This window comes from Sycon ciliatum, chromosome 8, assembly GCF_964019385.1.
Source record: "Sycon ciliatum chromosome 8, ocSycCili1.1, whole genome shotgun sequence".
NCBI classification, from domain to species: Eukaryota; Metazoa; Porifera; class Calcarea; order Leucosolenida; family Sycettidae; genus Sycon; species Sycon ciliatum.
The window spans coordinates 16,938,377-16,957,578 of NC_088650.1; the positions used below are offsets into that span (position 1 = coordinate 16,938,377).

The 19,202-nt window shown below is 49.8% G+C and overlaps 1 protein-coding gene across 2 annotated transcripts in view; it reads right to left on the reverse strand.

The window, feature by feature from the left end:
- Positions 1-2,306: 2,306 nt before the first annotated feature.
- Positions 2,307-19,202, reverse strand: part of LOC135823908 (uncharacterized) — a 25,016-nt gene continuing 8,120 nt past the window's right edge. The window contains exons 5-6 of one of the 2 annotated variants that reach the window (XM_065336785.1): positions 4,661-19,202; positions 2,307-3,125 (exon numbers count right to left, since the gene is read on the reverse strand). The exon at positions 4,661-19,202 is cut by the window's right edge and continues 28 nt beyond it. In XM_065336785.1, the coding sequence (XP_065192857.1) occupies position 3,125; positions 4,661-19,202 (14,543 nt within the window). In that variant the 3' untranslated portion in view covers positions 2,307-3,124. Of the gene's footprint in view, positions 3,132-4,660 lie in introns of both variants that reach the window. The other variant, XM_065336784.1, reaches the window with a different exon arrangement.

Consider the following 19,202-nt stretch of genomic DNA (forward strand, 5'->3'; position numbering starts at 1 on the left):
TGATGGAGGCCATCAGAGAATCGAATAAGATGGCACCCACTGAGCGAATTTTCCATTCAGATCAGGGACGTGCACACGTAACACAAAGTACCAACCCTGAGCTATGGATCTGATACTGAGGCCTCCCAAACTGTTGCCCGAGCTGGATTGAGCCATGCACTTCATGCACGGGTCACTGGCGGGGTGACAGTAGGACGTGCACAAAATATACTGGATGTATCGAATCGTACCGGTTTCAAGTCAACCCCCAATACTTGGGCCTCGATTTACCAGTTCAATATCATTATGATCATTAGTGGTTGAACCCCGGTAACGTTGAAAGTCGACAACCTCTTTCTATAATTCAGTATTTAGGCCGTAAAAGATCGACTTTTGACCAGATACATACGGTATGCATAAATGATAAAAAGGGATCATTAAAACACTTGTTGACCCCCTTGGGTACACACGAATCCTGCCACCTCTATGTGCTATTCAATAGCGTACTGGGTGTTCAGTGCTTGCTTGCTGCGTTTGAAAGTGACACACTGACGTGTGTTAGGTAGAACTGAATGCTCTCGTCGCCTCTTGTAATATTAGCGGAAATACGTGTCTGGAATGATGTAACATTTGTTTAAAGCAGAGCAAAACATCACCTACAAAATCTGTTCTTTTTTGCTGGAGTGTAAGCCACACTTTAGACATGAGTAATTCATCCAACTGTGTTAAACAGGGTAGATGTCTGTATTAAATTTTCGTGATCAAAAAGTGTAATTACGGCTTATAATCCAGAAAATACGATAACTATAAAGATATTAATTTCGTAAAGAGCAACAATAATCTGGGTGTCACTATGGGATACTCGAGTCAGGAACCTTGATGACCAGCACCTCTACCCCCCCCCCCCCCCCCCCCCCAGGACAGCCACCAATGATTGGTGTACTAATCGGGATTAATTGATTATGGCTCTGTGAAATCTCTTCTGTGTTGTTTGTCTTCAGGCCCACACAACAAAGTGCAGTACATGTCCTTGTAATTGCTTGTCCAGGACACAGTACCACCTGGTTTTAAGGTGAATAGCTTGGGACTGAGGGGATTTTCCAGCACAACGAAAGGCTGTCTTGTCCTGTCAGCCATACTATTGCCAATGGAGAGACTAGAACAAATCAGTAGAAGCATAATTTTTAAAGCAGAGCATAGGTGTCTTTACTCGTAATCAATTGTGACTTCAATTTACATTTATATCATGTGGATGGTGACGCAATGGTGGCCTTAAGGCAGTGATGCAAAGGAATATTCGCATAGTCGTAATATTCTAGAATACCGACACCACATGAGAACGAGTTATCCACGACTGTAACAAGATGATAAACAGTCAGAAAGTGCGATAATCGGCTCCTGGGAGTGTCCTGTACTAATGACCATCATGCTTTAGGTCTCTTCCAGGTCTACATCTATGTGACGTTTGAGAACGAAGGCTTCTGAATAATCTCTTTTCTTTCTATCCTGCAACATGTAGCGATGGGTTTTCAATTTTACTGAGGCATCAAATGTCATCAGCGAGCTTTCTATTTTCACATTCTGCATGCCAACGCCGTCCCCCTAGAGCCAGATGACTTTGACATGGCTTTTTACTCGGGACCCTGTCTACACACATTTTTATTTTATTTTCTAAAACACTTTTAAAACACCTTTGCCTCAATGATTTGAGTGGTAAGTAATTGCCACTATAATGAGAATTTTTCCAGGTGTACCCCAGGTCACCGAGGTGAAAAGCGTACTGTAAATATTGCTTGGATGTGGATCAAGGCAACCTTCACTCCCACCCACGCCCTCCCACCCCCTTCCAATATTCTATGCATACAACCCTGCACCGCACCCCCCCCCCCATTTTGTGGCCGCAGGGATTGAAAAATCGTAGAATGCATGCCTGCAAGAAAAAAGGGAATCGCCCGCTTCTCGGTACACAAAATGATCTTTTCCCCTTTGTTCAGGCACCCTAACTGTTTGCATTTCTACGAAGGTGAACATTTTATGTGAAGTTCCTTGTATTCACTTTTTCTCTTTTTCACTTTTTCTCTCTTTGCATGCTACTATCTCTTTCCAGCTAGCCTACCTAGCCTAGAACCCAGGTTTCTTGTTTACAAACCACACTATCTACCAACTGACTATATAGGACTTACTGACAATGCCAGCATAGAACTTGTATTTATATTTTTCCGGTATGGTTGCACAAAAAATGTCAGCCACAGCCTGGGCCTGGGAGCCCAAACATGTGGCCAACCATCACAACAGACTGAACTATTGAGCACTTTCTTGAAAAAAAGTGTGTTTTGCACTCCCTGAGGAATGATGTATTTGCAATGTAAGAAAATGAGATTAAAATTATTAAATTTTAGTGAATCCTCTGCATACTATCTACACAGTGCTGGTAAATGCAAGTGAACATCCACAGCACAAAGCTTGTGGCAACCGCCAGAAAGGGAAAGATATGCGGCCAGTTTGAAAAGCAATACAAATAGAAATTCAAGAGAATACCGAGATCATGAGAGATAATTACTTTTCCGTACAAGATCTTCCATTTGTGGCTAATTTGCCGCCTCCTTCCAATAGCAATGGTCCATGCTAGAATGCTACAGAATATTAGGAATAGCTTTTACTAATTCTTTAACCAAAACTTTTTTACAACACCAAGCTAGATATTTCTAAATTTGACAAATCTGGAGACTGAATGTTCAAAGGTACGATGCAATGCAAACTAACATATTGGGATACATGCCTGCAAATTTGAATACCGCAGTAGGCTTGATATTCCGTCTTGTCACCTTTCATGTTATATGTAGGTAATGATGCACGTATAGACTTGTACACACATACACACGCGGATCCACACCTACCCACAAACACATACTGTACACACACACACACACACACACGCGCACGCGCGCGCGCACACACACGCACGCACACACACACACACACACACACACACACACAGTAACGCAGTCTCACTAGACACGCTATATGCACACTCACGCTGCTTCGTCTATAAATCAGATGTTACATACACACGATCCTCAGAGGTGAACTTGTTGCAGCTCTGCATGACACCAAGCTAACCCTCTCAACAAGTCTGCGGGAGAAACCTGAACCTTTAAAAACACACACACACACACATACACACATGCACACACACACACACACACACACACACACACACACACACACACACACACACACACACACACACACACATGCACACACACACACACCCACACACACACACACACACACGTGACACACATGCACAGACACGCAAACACACACACACACACACACACAAATCAGTATAACTACTTCAGATGGTATCTGCGGACAACATAGTTTCGTCCTTTGTGGACCCATCAACGCTGTGCAGCACAGAAAAAAACGAGGCCCGACATGACACCAATGAATTTAAAATAATGTTTTCAAAGCCAGACATAATCCAAGCCTGAAAGTGCCCTTACCAGAGCGCTCAAGCTGACAAGTCTGTGAGCTGTGTGAAACGCAAACATCAAACGCACTACCGACATGAGAATGCTCAACTAAAGCTATGTACTGATACTAGTGGTGAAGTGCAAATTTTCATCAGTTGGTTGCCTAGGGTTACTGGGAATCATAATTATAGTAGTCTAGGCATATTGGAATGCATGTGTCAATCAACTACTTTTCATGCACTGCAATCCATGATTGCACTGGTTCCAAGCTTCTACAGGTCAGTTCCGAGTGAAGGACGAACTAAGAGACCGTCGTTAGAACTTCAGTCGTGCTTCTCAACTATCTAACCATTGCAAACATCCTGTATGTACCAGCACCCATTAAGTTAGGATGGCCAAGAAATCAAACTACGCTACGCTCACTATGGTATTGACCGTACCACTCTTCTTTGTCCCAGGTGCCCCGCGAATCAATCAAATGCACTGATTTGGGCTTTAAATTTCGAATTATTTCAGCAGAGCCGCACCCTCCCAACAAGTAAATTGTGCCTCAGATGGCTGACCGTGCCACCATAAATACATTCCGACGCCACTGAATTGATTATTATATCTTCAGGGAGCGCAGATTCCACTACCCTCCACTGATAGCTACGATATTCATGTTGTGTAATTTAACATGACATTACAAACCCGTTCTAAGGCTTCGCAAAGTCCATTGCAGCCATTTAGACTATACTTTCCCTCAATCTAAACACCCAAACACGATCTTTCTGCTGTATCACTTTATACTCACAAACTTTTCGGGCCTGTTACATCATCAGGGTGACAGAGTAAGCTGTCGACTACTTCACCCTAACAATGGCCCATGGCCGAACATGTAGCGAACCTAAATTGACGTCTCCAGCAGAGCAGATCATGTTTGCATGCTTCGATTGAGGAAACGCATTAGGACAATACAACTCAGCAATGCGAGAAAAAGAATGAATTGTTTCGTCATGTCCACACACACACACACACACACACACACACACACACACACACACACACACACACACACACACACACACACACACACACACACACACACACACACACACACACACAGCAAGGTACACAACGGCACAATGAATTCTTTCTACTGCATCACTTATAAAATTGTTGTCCCCTCGCCGCCTTTTACATCACAATTACAGTATACTCACTAGTCATCCTCTTCTTCTTTTTCTTGCAAATAAACTGTGACAGTGAGCTCGCCATTGCTGTTCGTTTGTGCATGCCGCCGGGCTAACACATCAATTTTCTGGTCTTTTGAATGCTGGAACAGTTTCCCTCCCATGCCGTACGTTGCCATGGTCTGTGTACAGTTTAGCCGCTGGAGTACTTGGTTGATCACGTGAAGAACAGAATCAGATCTCGGCGCGGTGACCACTCGCTTCACTGGCCGCGTCGTGTCGTTCAAACCAACCACCTCCACGACCAGAGAGGTGGCCAGCTCATCCGCAGCACTCGGCCTGCGAACCACCTCGAGGCAGCATGGATCACGGGGTGTCTTGGACAAGATCTCTTGCTCTAGCTGCTTAGCTGTTACTTCTTTCAGGAAAGACGACACCATGATGACGAGCTGCTTGAGGTGAAGACCCAGCACTCCTACGGGAAGGATGCTATGAAGAACACTCTCATCCAAGCTATTCTCAGTGCTCTCGTTACCGACATCTTGTGTTAGAAGAGTGAGTAAACTGAGGCTAGGCTGCTTTTCCACCTGCCGCTGTACAGTCAGCAGAGCGTCACGGAAACGCTTCAGAAACTCCACAGATCTGGCCAGGTCACCGCTGGCATGCACCAGTTCCTCTAGCTGTTCTAGGATAGTTTTCTGGTCTTCCCCTCTCATGGCGTGAGCCAGGCTACGTGGAATCTGTGTGAACTCGTTGCGGTGCTGCCGCCTCTCCAGTGCAAGCTGCAGGGCGCCCAAGTTTTCAAGGCGGATGAAGCACCCGAATGCCTGCAGGTTTGGATACTCAACGCTGTGGCTCTTCCGTGCATGCTCCATGTACTGGTCGAGACTCTGCTTGTGACGTTGGCCGTCGTCCGGCCAGTTTTGTTGTTTGATGTCTCTCATCAGCCGTCGCAGTTCTAGAAGTGTGACAGTCACCTGGGCATTGCTGATGTTGAAGAGCACATGCTCCAGTTCGATATCCTGACGAAGGTCCGTCTTCTCAATGGGACTGCTCGGGGTGACGCTGAACACAAACCCATCTTCATCCTGGAAGAAGAAATGCGTCGCGCTGCTATACGAATCCCAGCTGATTCGCCGCATCCTGCTGATATGGCGTGTCACCACTTGGATTTCCATGGTGTCTGCATCAATGTTCATGACCAGATGTTGCGACTTTTGATCATGCTGGCAATGAACACGTAGCAGCTGCTCCAAGTCATCACTGCTCATCTTCAGCAGCTCAGCACCATTGTGTGCAATGACGTCTGCGGGCATCACGGCCTCTGCGTGCAAATTCTGTGCCAGATACATATCTAGAGGGGAGCGTGCCACTTCGGAGTGTCGAGAGCACAGTGTGTACAGCGCCGTTTGCCATGACAGGACGAGAGTGATCAGGCGATTCAGGCGCGAGCCCTGCGTCTGGGGACTGTGGATGTTCACAAGATCCTTCAGTGGTGTAGTATCAATGATGGGACTGTGTTGCCATGGGCCAACTACTTCCATCGGCATTCTGCTGATGGCCTTACTGATAATGTTGTAATCCACCTTAGCCTGTTCAAACGTTTCCTGAAGGAGTCGACCTGCCTGACCGCCAATCAAGTCAATAGCATCCTTGACAGACAAGGTATTTGTAATAACATCGGCAAGGCAGAACTGTCTTGATCCAAAGGCATGGATATCAACAAAGAACTTCATGATGCTGAGCAGACGCCTGACAAGCTGCAGGCGTGGATGATACGCCACGACATGAGCAAGAATTGGGTTGTCGGCATGCGCTGCGTACCACACATCTCTTTGGCAGTTGTACTGCGACCGGAGCTGTGCCCAATGAAGTGCTGCGAAGCTCTCACCGAGCGATCTGGTCAGATAGCGGTTTAGAGTGGCACAGTGTGTCTCAAGTGCTGTTTCTACAACATCACGTTGAAAGGCGGCTTCCATTTCCTCCAGTTGAGGCAGGTTGATGTAACTAGCCCTGAAGGTGGGTCCTGTGGGGTTGTTGGCATGCTCCACCATGCATTGGAGAGCAGTAAGTATATACGATTTCATGCTCAGTGGTGACATATTGAGTTCTGCACGCGACATCTCATTGAACAGGCTGCGTGCTGCTGCAAGACACCTCTTTGTCAGTAATGACCGTGCATCTGCTGGTGAGAGACCCTGGTCATGGTCCTGGTCGGCAATCACATTGTCAGTGGCGGTCGGAAACAGAACGGTATGCCAGCAGAGTGCAATGCAGGTCAGCAAGGAACTGAGCATAGCGCCCAGCACGGACAAGCGCGATGGACGCTTTCTCACCTCAAACGCCATGACAGGCCACGCAAGACCATGGGCATCATTTGGCATGCACGTGCGCAGAAACCCGTCAATGATCGAAGACTGCGCTTCGGCCTGGCCCAGCTGCTTGCCGTGGCTGGACAGTGATCCAAAGATGTATGATCCCCTCAGAATGCCAGGGCAGTAGACACAAGTGTGCAAGTGACAATTGGGACCCATTGAAATGATGGCTACTAGAGTGGACACATACATCTCCTCCAGCATGTGATACTCTGCCGCAGCGCCATTGCCACCGATCATGTCCCAAAATTCCTCACAAATAGGCCCATTGTTGCTAAAGAGTAGGCGATACACGCCTTCCAGATGGCCACCTGGTGCAAGATTGCTGTACAAATTCTGTATGTCAATTCGGTTGAACTTGAAATCTTCATTGAATGCCTTCCAAACTAGGCAGGCCTCCATGCGACAAAAATGGGAGCTGCTTCTGTCTTGTTGCGCCAATCGGTGCAATGTCTTCGGCAAGCCAGAGTGTTTCAGCGAGCTTTTGAGATCCTGATGTGGACCGGCAAAGATTTCATGTCGCACGATACAGGGCAAGACCACACACTCTGTTGTATTGATGGAGTTGGACAAGACAGAATGACTGTACTGCAATGGCACTAAAGGCCTGCATCTCTCGGAGAGCGTCACAGCCCACTTGTCACCAATTCCAGAGATGGCATCTTGAGCCGTTAGACAGTTAATGGTCGTCGCTATTTTCCAGGTGAAAAGGTCAAGAAAGGCACTCTCCTCCTCTATCGCTGCAAACAACTTGGCCATTTGCTGAGCGTCAGGAAATCCTTGTTGTCCTGCGATAGATCCTTGTCTGTGAGTTCGCTGAGCATACTCTCGAATTCGCGCTGCTGCCACTTCAATGGCAATGCTTTTCTTGGCCATTTCCTGGATGGACAATGTAGAGAGTGGAGTTGTGCCTAGCATTTCTCTTCTGAAATCACGTCTCACATTCATGCTGTCATCGCAGGCTGCATTCACGTGGTGCTCGAAGGCGTCGAGATTCGGAAGCCGGATTTGTCGTCGCCACATGTACGCCAGCTCATAGAACGCCTGTTCCAAGGGCATGTCCGGCTCTTTGCGCTTGGCCCTCCATGATGTCCCTGAAGGCAGGTGGCCCGGCGTGGATGTCTGAGTGATCGCGCTTTTCTGTTCACCAATCCATTTGCTGATGGCCTGCTCCATGCCGTGCTGCACACGAGATCTTGGGCAATTCAGGTCCTTCACCAGCTTGTCTTCAATCTTCGCAAGCAGTGCTGCCCCAGACTTTGCTGGCATGTAGCAGTGATCGAAGCGAAGAATGGAATATGAACCGTGAATACAGGTCAGCAGCAGATCAAAGTCGCAGCCGCCGACAGTCGAGAAAGTCTGCAGCATTAATCTCTGCACCAACCACTCACCACAGCCGTACTTTAACTGGACGATCTCGCTCGGCCGGTGAATCTCCTCGTGGTGCCTGAGGAGTCGGTCCAGTATCGTGTCGAGTGAAACGTCTCGTGCACTGTCGTCCGGAATGAGAGTGCGCAGAACCTTCAGCAGTGGATGAGGATTCGTACTGGTCAGAGAGGAAAGGACTAGGTTAGCAGCGACAACAAGCTTCACCTTGCCGGCACTGCCTTCAGGCACTGCATCAACTGGTTGCTTTGCGCCTTGTCCTTGACTGGACTTGCTGGACTGCAGACAGTGGAATGGCCAGTACTGGAACGCATAGTCCACCGTCTTCTTCCATCTCAACAACTGTGGCAGCAGTTTATCTGGCTCATAGCTGCCACTGCATAGTATCTTGTTCAGCTCAGACCACAGCTTCTCCACTAGAACACGGCCCAAGCGGTGAAGCAGGTCCATTGGCTGTAGTGCTGGATTCGTATCACCCACCAACTGATGGACTTCTTCTGCACACTCCTCCGGACCTATTAACTTCAGGAGAGCATTCGAGCCATGCAAGGCACTCAACAGTAACTGGCGGTCTTTGCGTATGTGGACATGGGTGAATGAGAAGAGATCTGGCGGGCCTTCCACTCCAAACGCCATCTGTTCGGTGTAGTTCAGTTGGACGAAGCGGGCAGCTACCTCAAGGGTGAGCCTCGGCTTCTTCCAGTCGAACTTGTACACCAAGCTGTCAACAACGCACAGCTCGAGGAATGCGTGCATATCCAGAAGAGGTCGGACTACAACACTCTTCATCATGCCTTCGTGAACAGCCTCCAGAGTTTCCCTCTCCGTAGACACTGCAGCGTTGACATGCGTGATAAATTCCTGAAAGAAAGGTGTCGTGTACAGGTGCCTGTTGCCGTGAAAAAGCCGCCCGTCGGTAGCCAAATCCACTCTCCGTGCAGGAACAAGCATCAGCAACTTCTCGACAAGGCATTTCTGCTCGACCAGCTGTAGAACATTGTGTAGGTTGTAGTCACCAAGGAGCGCCAACAGCAATGTTTGCATCAGGTCCTTTAGAGCTGCATCAGTTTCAACGAAAATCAGGTCCTCCAGGCTGACGTAGATGTCTTGCTTGATTATTTGTTTGGAGAACTTCTCTGCCCACTCACTTCCTTCTTCTATCAGCCAGGAAATCAATGCATTGGCAAGCCAAGCAAATATTCCTGGAACAGTCTCAATGACCCATTTCAGTGCCTTGAGGCGTACCTCAGAGTGTGATGGACTGCTCGCTGAAATCGGAGCAAACAGCGGTCGTACAGAGGCAGGAAGCATTGCCAGACGGGCATTACTCATACGAACATCGTGCAGCCTTCTGCAGAAGTGATCACAGAAGAGATCCACGTGCTTCTCCAACAGTGGTTTTAGCCGTGACACATGGGTCTGTCTGCCGGAAGGCTCCCAGCTGCCGGACCACTTTGTGAAGGAGAGGAATTCGGGGATAGAGATGGGACAGCAGCTGGATAGACTGTCCACGGAGACAAAGTAGGACTTCCAGCCGTTCAGCATGGCACCGCAGGCATCCTTGTGCAGGGGGTTCTTCAGAAGAACATGTAGCAGTATCACAAACAGTTTGGTTTGCTTGTTGCCGTTCCGGCGCAGCTGAGTGCAGTGATCGTCAATGAGTCTCTTCAGAGGACCAATTGCGGATTTCTGGGATGGCTGTGACACATCCACAGAGAATACTGTACACGCCATTGGTCCTCGGCTAAATTCCTCCATGGCTTGTCGGAGTTCAGAGAAATGCTGAAACTTGCTGAATATGTGTATTTCTGTCATTTCCGAAAGAGTTCTGCCAAGGCACCTCTCTCGGAGATCGCTGGATCTTGTCAGCCGTTGAACGTCGGATGATGTAGATTTCGTCAGAAGCATTACCTTCGCCGTTTTGTCTCTGGAACTCTCCGTTGTGCGCAGTGTGTTCTCCAGTGTAGCTCGAAGCGTGAACGAGTTCTGGCGGCTCTCGACGAAGAACTTATGATAGGCTGACGCCGGGGTAAGTAACTGGCAGGAAGATATGTAGGACTCAAGAGGCATGAGCTGAAAGTAGCTAGCCACAATTCTCCGTGTGGCAAGCCGCACAAAGTCACCAGCGGGCGCTTGCCCTCGGTCGTGCACTGAAAACCGACCATTACCGCTAGACTTAAGCAAGTTGAGGAAGTGAAGGAACAATGTACCACTGAACATGGAAGACCACTGCAATTGGTCGGCAGCAGCTGACGATGACATTCTGGGAGTTCCTTCCTCTATTACTACCTTCCCTGGTGCGGCAGTAGAGTCACTGCCAGCTCCAAAGAAGTAGTGTGCATTCATCTGGGTCGTAAAGAGTTCGCACTGCTTTTGCACGCTGCGCAGTAGCCGATCTGCATCAGTGTTCCTGAGGACATACTCCCAGCCTTGGCACGGGTGCAGGGTGTGCTTGGAAAACCGGCTTAGGAACGGTGTTCGCTCTCTCGTCGCGATCTCCCTGCTCAAGATGACAATGCACTGGAAATTTGGATGAATTTGGCACGGAAAAGTACCGTCTCCCATTGCTATGTTCGAAAATGCACAGCGCTTGCCCTTTTCCTGTAGCATCAGATAGTTCTTGTTGAAGAGCTCATACAGGTAGTCATGTAGCCTGGGGGAGTTGACAATCACAACTGTGCATGGCTGGTTGAGAAACTGACGCAGCTGAGCCAGGATACTTGCACACTGCACATCGTTTCCCTGCTTCATCTCGTCGTCCTGCTGAAAGACCAGGGTTTGGCCAGGTTTTCTGGATAGAACTCCCAGTTGATACAACATGTCCACAGTGTTGTAATCGCAGCCATAGTCATCAATGAAGAGTAGGTAGCGGGGTGCAACTGCACTGAGGTTTGTGACGTGCTCGGGTGCATTTTCAGGGTGCAGCTTCTTACGCAGCTGAAGTGCTATGTCGATAGGAGTGCGCAGGGAGGCAACATCAATTTCCCGCGGAAATGACGCAAGGCGGCTGTGAACCTCCTCAAAGAAGGCATTGGCTATGGCTTTGAACTCTTCTGGATGCCGGCCACCAAAGCTCTCTTCAAGCGCCTTCAGGAGGGAATCAGCCGTCATGTTGATCTCGTCGGATCCGGTCACCAGTTTGGAGCGCAGGAAGAAGCGGAACAGTGCGATCAGGTCACGCTGGTGGAACCATTTGGGAATCATTTGGCAAACTCGCCGGTAGCCATTACATATACCATGCAAAAACTGCTCCAGGGAAGGTGGACACAGCTCAGGCTGCAAGCACAGGCAGCCATAAGCCAAGCTGATCAAGTCATGCCCAGACTGTGATTTCCCACAGTCCTCTTGCCCAGACTCTCCTTGCCTGGACTCCACTTGCCCGGTCTCCTCCTGCCTGGACCGTCCTTGCCCTGCTGCACGCGAGCGGAACACCGTCAGCATGCGGTTAGTGTTGGCAGCATCAAACCAGTGGTTGGACATCGTCACGAATGAAACCTCGGGCTCGTCAAGGTACGGGTGAAGTACTTTCATCACCATGCGGTTCATTTTCACACTAAGCAGTCCGGCTTCATCGATGAATACAGTGACTCTGGTGCCTCTTCCTTTCAGAGCGGATGACACTGGCGTAGGCCGGGGCTTACGATAGTAGTTCATTCTGTCAATGGCACTTTTGAACAGCTTCTGAATCTGATCGGTGCTGGACTCGGGCGAGCACTGGTAAAAGAACGGATCAATCGCACCAAACTGCTGGCAAAACTTGGTGACAGACCCGTGCTCGCCGGACAAGTTCTGGCGCACAATCTGGTAGGAGAGAGTCTTCGATGAGCCCGGCTCACCGATAATGCCCATTGGAATTTCCTCTTGGATGCAGGCGATCATGCAGAATATGTTCTCCTTCAGCGCCGGTGTCAGAGCCACGCCATACGGAATGAGAAAGTTCTCCTTGGTCACCACCCTGTTAATCTCGTCCTCTAGCATAGCCTGCAGGGAGAGTTTGATGGCCTTAAACTTACGCTGCACGTGATTGGAAACGTAGACATCAAACTTGGCCCGGGATGCCCTACGATACTTGCGAGTCGGCTCCAGCGGCAATCTCACCAAGAACACCAAGGATATGGAGAGAAGGATGCATTTTTGAAGGACCTGGTTCGCATCAGAAATATCGTCGGGCTCCATACGATTTGTCTCGATGCTCCAGAAGTGCGGGATGAGCTTGAAGACACGCTGTACATCACGCTGGCTGACAAAACTCCGAGTGACATTGTCTCGACAGAAACAATAGGCATGAAACAGAAACTCGCTGAGAACACCCAGCATGCGATCAGAAAACTGAGCCCTGGCGTTGATGGTGTGTAGGCGTGGATCGGTCTTCAGGAAGTCAAACTTTCTCTCGGTGTATTCAAACAGCTCGTCTGGGCCAGTCAGGCTCTGGTAGATCCATCGATGATATTTCATCACGGTGGGTAGTTCTATTCTAACATTGTACATCTGGCCAAGCTCGCTGTCACACCTCTGTAATATGTCATCATCTTCAGTGGCGTTGGGCTCGAAAGCAAAATAGTTAGTGCTCCACGGCTCATTGACGTGGACTTGATCCTTTTTCTTGTACGGATTGAGCGCGGCAACAAAGAACAGCTGATCGCGGTGGGGAATAGCTTGGCCGTCAAATGTCCCATCAAGCATGATTTCCTTGAACAAGTGCATGTACCTAGATGTGTTGAACTCGTCGAAAAACACAACAACGGAGTGACCATGCGTGTTTTCAGCCAAATTCACCACATCATCAAGTAGAAACCGCCTGATGTCCTCCTTGACGAGACCAGGGTGCACAGGCATCTTTCGGAACAGATCCTTGGTTTTCGTTTCGAGCCAGCCTTCCAGCAGCCGTTTGCTACGAGCATCTGTCAGATTAGGATCCGAAAGCAGCTCAGAGAACTCATCGGACAGAGGCTCCAGTACTGTTAGCTTGTTGCACCAAGAACGAATCCCTTCCTGCATATGTCTCTTTGCCATGGATGCGTGTTCACGTCGCAAGAGGCTGAGGAAGTGGAGCCAGCTCTCAAAGAGGTGCTCCGTTCCAAAGTCATGCCAGTCACAACCTTCGCTGAATCCAAGATGTCCTTTCAGTCGATCAGGCAATGGTTGCCAGGCTGAGCCACGTCTCGGGTATTGGATGCGATTCAGCGTACTTAGTTCAGTCCAGAGCGGTCCAAAGATGATCTGCTTCAGCAGGTTCAACAGCCTGGTTTCCGCACAGTGGGAGAACTCCATGCTAGAGCTGTTAGCGGTGGCAAACGCAGACAGCATTGTATAAAACTTCAGCAAATAGGTCTTTCCAGCACCTGTTTCACTCTCCAGGATCAAAGACAAGCCGAGCTGCTGACGCTGCTTGATCAAGATCAGCTTGAAAGTGAAGTCCGCAGTCAGGACAAACTTGCTATCCGACACAAGGCGTTCAACATCTCTCTTCTCTATTTGGAATGCCCAGCTGAGTAGTCCAATCTGCTTCTCTCGCGAGACTGGAATATAGGTCCAGGATCGACTGCGTGTTCCATCATTACGACTGTGAAGCACCGGCAAGTTGGGCCTGGTCTGCTGGGTTGTGGTGGTGGCCATCAACGAGAAGGCATCACAAGCAAGAAACGTCTGCGAACATCCACGGAAGACACACCTCAGGTTGGGCGTGGCTAGGTACTTTGCTTCCAGGATGATTTGATGCATTACCTTCCAGGCCAAGTCCCTATAGGAGATGATGTCCTTACTTAGGTCAGTGGTATCAAGCATTGTTTTCCACTTTGCCGCAATGTACTTCAGGCAGAAGACTTCCTGAACGCGATTATCTCGTGGGAGACCATACGTTTGGAACAAGCGATCAAACAGATTGGAGCTTGGCTGCCCATTGACCCAGTCGTGGCAAAGCTCATTGATATTGCCATCAAAGACATCCGCCCCGCGCTCGTGTCGGAAGAACATGTCGAGCAGCCGCGCAAGCTTTTCCTGTTCAGTGGAGAGTATCATGTTCATATCAGTGAACTGCAGTGGCTTGTACACAGATGAAGTCATGAGAAATGGCAGCTTGCAATATACTGAGTAGTCAGTGTCACGGTCTGAGAAGCTGTCCTCACACATCTCTATGAACCACTTGAATTTCCTGCCTGAGTTTGGCTCAATGGCGACAACATGCCTGGTGTCGGTACTGCGCATAGCACCACACCACGCCAGCTCAAAGAAAACCCGGTCAACATGAGCTAGGTTGGCGTTGGACGGCAGGCGGAAGTGAATGCTGCCAGTACGCTGCTGAAGTCGCTCGTTGCCCTGCACTGCGACCCTCAGCACTTGACATATGTCGGCTGTGGGATCCACTTGAATCAGATCAATGACGACCGGCAGAGCACCATCCTCACGACGGCACATTTCATTTATCCAAGTCGTCTTTCCAACACCGGCTGGACCACCAACAACAATCAGCTCCAAACCCAGGGAAAACTTGCCTGCTTTGTCCAGGGCATTGTAGCAAGTGCGTAAATTGTCCACACTGCCTCTCGGAATGACTGCTTGCTCCAGCTCTATCAGTTTCGGCCAACAACTGTGGAAAGCACTATTGTAAGCCAGATAGAACACCTTGCTACTTGTGCAAGCATGCTGCTGATGCTGACGTGGCTGTGCTAAGAACTGCTGCAGCTCCAGCAGAGCGGACAGGCAGTCAGCCGTTAGCAGATCAATTCCGACCACAGCAAACGTGCCAGAGGAACTACCTACTGCATTGCTAAAGCTGCGAAGCTCTGCCTCGGTGGTGTGAGGGGAACAGAAGAGAAACTGAGCGCGGCAGGGTAAGTGGTCGCGGAAGCTGTGGCAAAACAGTGACACCAGCGCATCGGATCTGTCGTCAAAGGAGTGGCATCCTTCAACAGTGCACAGGTATTGCTGAACGACTGGTGCGAGTGCATGGATGCCATCTCTCGTCGGCCTCACAGAGTGCCTGTTTGTCACAAGTTGTAGCAGCCGCACCAGTTGGTCAAGAACGTCGTCGTCTTCTTTGGATCCAACTTGTTCCAATGCAGACAGTAAACCAGGCCGCGTCAACTGCTCGGGTTTTGATGAGATCAAATGCGACGCAGACAGCAGAATCCACAATAGTTGACTGGCATGTTGGCGGTGGTTGGATCTTCCATCTGTTGTCAACATCAGGACATCTTCCGACATGATCCCAATGTCGTAGTCAGAGAACAAGTGTAGTGTGGGACATTTCAACTTTGCGTCGGCGAGCAGCTCATACCAGACGCACAGCTTCTCGCACACTTCAGCCAGTCTTGTAGACAGGTTATCTTTGAGTAAGGGTAGTTGAATGCACTGCATCTGTCTGAGGTAGTTGAAACATCCGGATGCTTCTAACTTCTGTACTTTACCAAGGAGCTTCTCCAAAATGGCAATTGACTCTGACATCCCGTGGGCCAAGTTTTTCCACTGCTCAATATGGTACAGATATGGAAGACACACATGGAACTGGCGCATCTCAGACATACTCTGCCATTTGGGATCCTTGCCAGAGATATCCACTTGAAGCAAGCACCGATAGCCGTACGGTTGCCCGAGCTCGTGAAGTATTTCCACGATGGCCTGCGTATTGTCTCGAAGGCAGCAGGTCAGGATCTCTTTGGCGGTGTCGAATGCATTGCCGGCGAGTGTGTCCAGCAAGCGTTGAATAGTTCCCATGTTCTGTGCTGTGTCCAGGACCATACCACAGTCAAACACTTTGGTCTGAAATGATTGCAGAATCTGAGAAGCCTCGCCGGTAAAGAATGGCTTTATTGCATCTTCTACATCCAGGAGCGAGCTCATCAAAGCAGTGCGATGCGTGTCACCTTCAAGTCGGGAATTAACCAGCTGGAGCCTTGTCCGGACACTAGAGGTCTGGTCAGTTTTCCACAGCACGTCCTTGAAGAATGCAAACATTCCATTGCATATCCCACGGCGCACCAGGTTAAAGAATATGCGGTGATGTTCCTTGAATCCTGCTGTGAGCTTGTATGTGCCAATGAAGTTGGCATCCACTGAGCTGAGAGGTGCATCAAGTTTCGGCTTCATTTGCTTGACTTTCTCCCATGGATGTTTGACGTAGCTGTCAGCTAGGGGGCTCAGCTCAAGCGCTGTCAGAACGCCATCGATGCCCAACCTTGCCCAGGCAATGCAATGTAGCAATCTTTGCAGCCGCTCAATGCCTTCTTGCTTCGTTTGATGCGGTACAGAATTGGCAAGCACTGTGTTCGTCTCCTTGCTGAGAGTGAAAAGCGCCATGCCATCCCCGCCATGGGTTGCCTCATTTCTCGCTATGCTGTCAGCCAGGTTGCTAAGATGGATATATTCCGTGTTTGGCGAGAGAAGATGTTCCACGCTGTGGTAAATGTGAACAAGGCAGCCCCTGACGTTCTTGATCCACTCATAGTCAGTCAGGACGTAACCGACATCAGGAGACAGCGCGCTGCACAAGTTGCTATTTGCCACCGTGCACACTATGTATTCGTGAGCTGGGCAATGATGCTGGCCAGGACCAATCGGGTAGGACAGGTGGCGTGTGTATTCGCTATCCACTTGCTCCAGCAGCGCTTTGACCTCACACAGATGTGAGTCTTGCTCTGCAAAAGTGGACAGCAGTTCATCATGCCTGCGTTGCGCATTCGGCACTCGTCGCAATGCCAGCCACCTCAGCAGTATCAGCTTGCGCTGGCAGGACATGTCGATGTCATCAAAGTTCTCGATGGTGCGCACAATTGAGATATTTGTAGCAGTGCAAAGAGCTGTCATTTGGCCATGATGGGCATAGTAGTCGTCAAACTTCTTGCGAGTGTACTGACAGCTCTCCACACAAGTCACAATGCGACGCAGCGTGTCTGTGTAGTTCACAAACATCGCCATCGTGCCCGCCTGAGCGTGGCATGGCTGAAACTGTTCCGTTCCAAGGGCTTTCTGTACCTCTGAGCAGATGCGCAACAGCGCAAGAAGAGTGCCGGATGGCTCCTGGTGAAACTCTGGCTCGGAAAGCTGCAATATTTCCATCATAGTCGATGCCAGGCAGCCAGCAAGGATGGAGGTGCAAGTGGAAGTTGCCAGCGCCCGCTCGATTTCTTTCAGCTGTCTTTCCAGGTCATCATGCAAGTCTCTCACTTCATGTGCTTGTAGCGATTGACATGCTCCGTGCAGGCTGTTGCAGTAGGTTTTCCAGAAGAGCCTCATGGCACAGTGTTCAGACAAGAACAAACTGCTGCTGAAGTCAGACGACCTGCTCGCCTTCTGTACTTCCATCAAACAATTGTTTGCTGCCAGGATGAGGTGCGCTGCTGATTCTGTCGCTTGCAGTGATATCACGCGTCCACTGAGGTTCGCTCCCGGCTTGTGGCACTGGCGGAGGAACTCTGATTTCATGATAGCATTGACAGTGTACAGTGGATTGCTACCCAGTGAGGTATGCAGGGAGATTAGTATGTCCTCCAGCGATGCCTCCATCTGGCTGTCATAGCCCAACCGAGCAAGGCGATCGAATATGCTGGCCGCTTGCTCCCAGCTGGTGTAGAAGCTGTCGATTTGCTGTCCATTGACAATGGCCACAGCAATACAGGAGAACGCCCATTGCTGCTCAACGTCATCCGAGGCCAAACCATGTTCGATAACGGCATACGGATCCTCGTGGGATGAGATCTGGGACTTGTAGAACGTGTCGAAGACCAGTTGCTGGACTGTCCTTAATGCACTATCTCTCCGCTCGTGTGTGCTTCCGTCCACAGAGTCGAATATATTGTGGAGATTGGCCGGAGACACAGTCCTGTCGTGCATTTCAATGAGATACTTGAGCTGATCAGGAGGCAGGTAATGGGCCGCGTGGACTTCCGACTGAAGGGTTGCTTGAGAACTCTGGCTTGAAAACTGAGTGGCCACTAGTTTGATCATCCTCCTTATGTTCTCATCCTCCAGATTGCTATAACTAAGTAATGGCCATACCGCTTGGGCGGCTTCCAACATGCTCCACTCTGTGAGACTGGATGCTAGAAGTCCTTTGACGAGCCCCTCTACGGGCAGGCTGGGGTTGAGTTCGTCGTAGAAGCCGAGCCTAGCCTCGTTGCACACACTGTGGATCAGCGCTGGGGCAGGAACGTGCAAGTCACACCATCGCAGCTGCACCTCGTGCCAAGGTATACAGGTTGCCTTGGGATTGCCGGCATTGGCCGAGATGCACGCCTGCACGATCAGCAGGTACTGGAGAAGGAAGATGTTGGAACTGCAGCAGGTCATTGCCAGGTAGCCAGCTACAGTTGTGCTTTGTTGATGGCGACTGGTGGGAAGTGAGGCCACCAGTGCCATGATTAGACGGTTTCTGACGTCCAGGACGGTTGCTGCCAGATCCACTCTCACGGCACTAATGGCACACAGATTGCACGCATCCACGAGCAGTTTGAACTCATCGGACTTGACCAGCTGCTTGTAGTGGCGTCCGTTGTTTGGCAAATGCAGCAGTACACAGGCGCAGATATGAAGCACGCGCAGCCTGGCGTCGGCAGCACGTATTCCAGTGGCGTCTTGCCCGGTAACATGGCGCTCAACCACGGCAATGTGCTTGGTACAGACCTCTAGGAAGAGACGTGCCTCCTCGCACACCGCCCGCAGACTGACCTCAGTGTACAAGGTCCGCACGCGGCCTGCCATGGACTTCAGATACGAGTCGAGCCGAGTGAAATTTGTGGGCCTCAGGCGCTGCAGCAAGATGTTCCAGTTCTTGTCGATGTGCGCCAAATGGGACATGTGCACAACAGTCTCCTTTG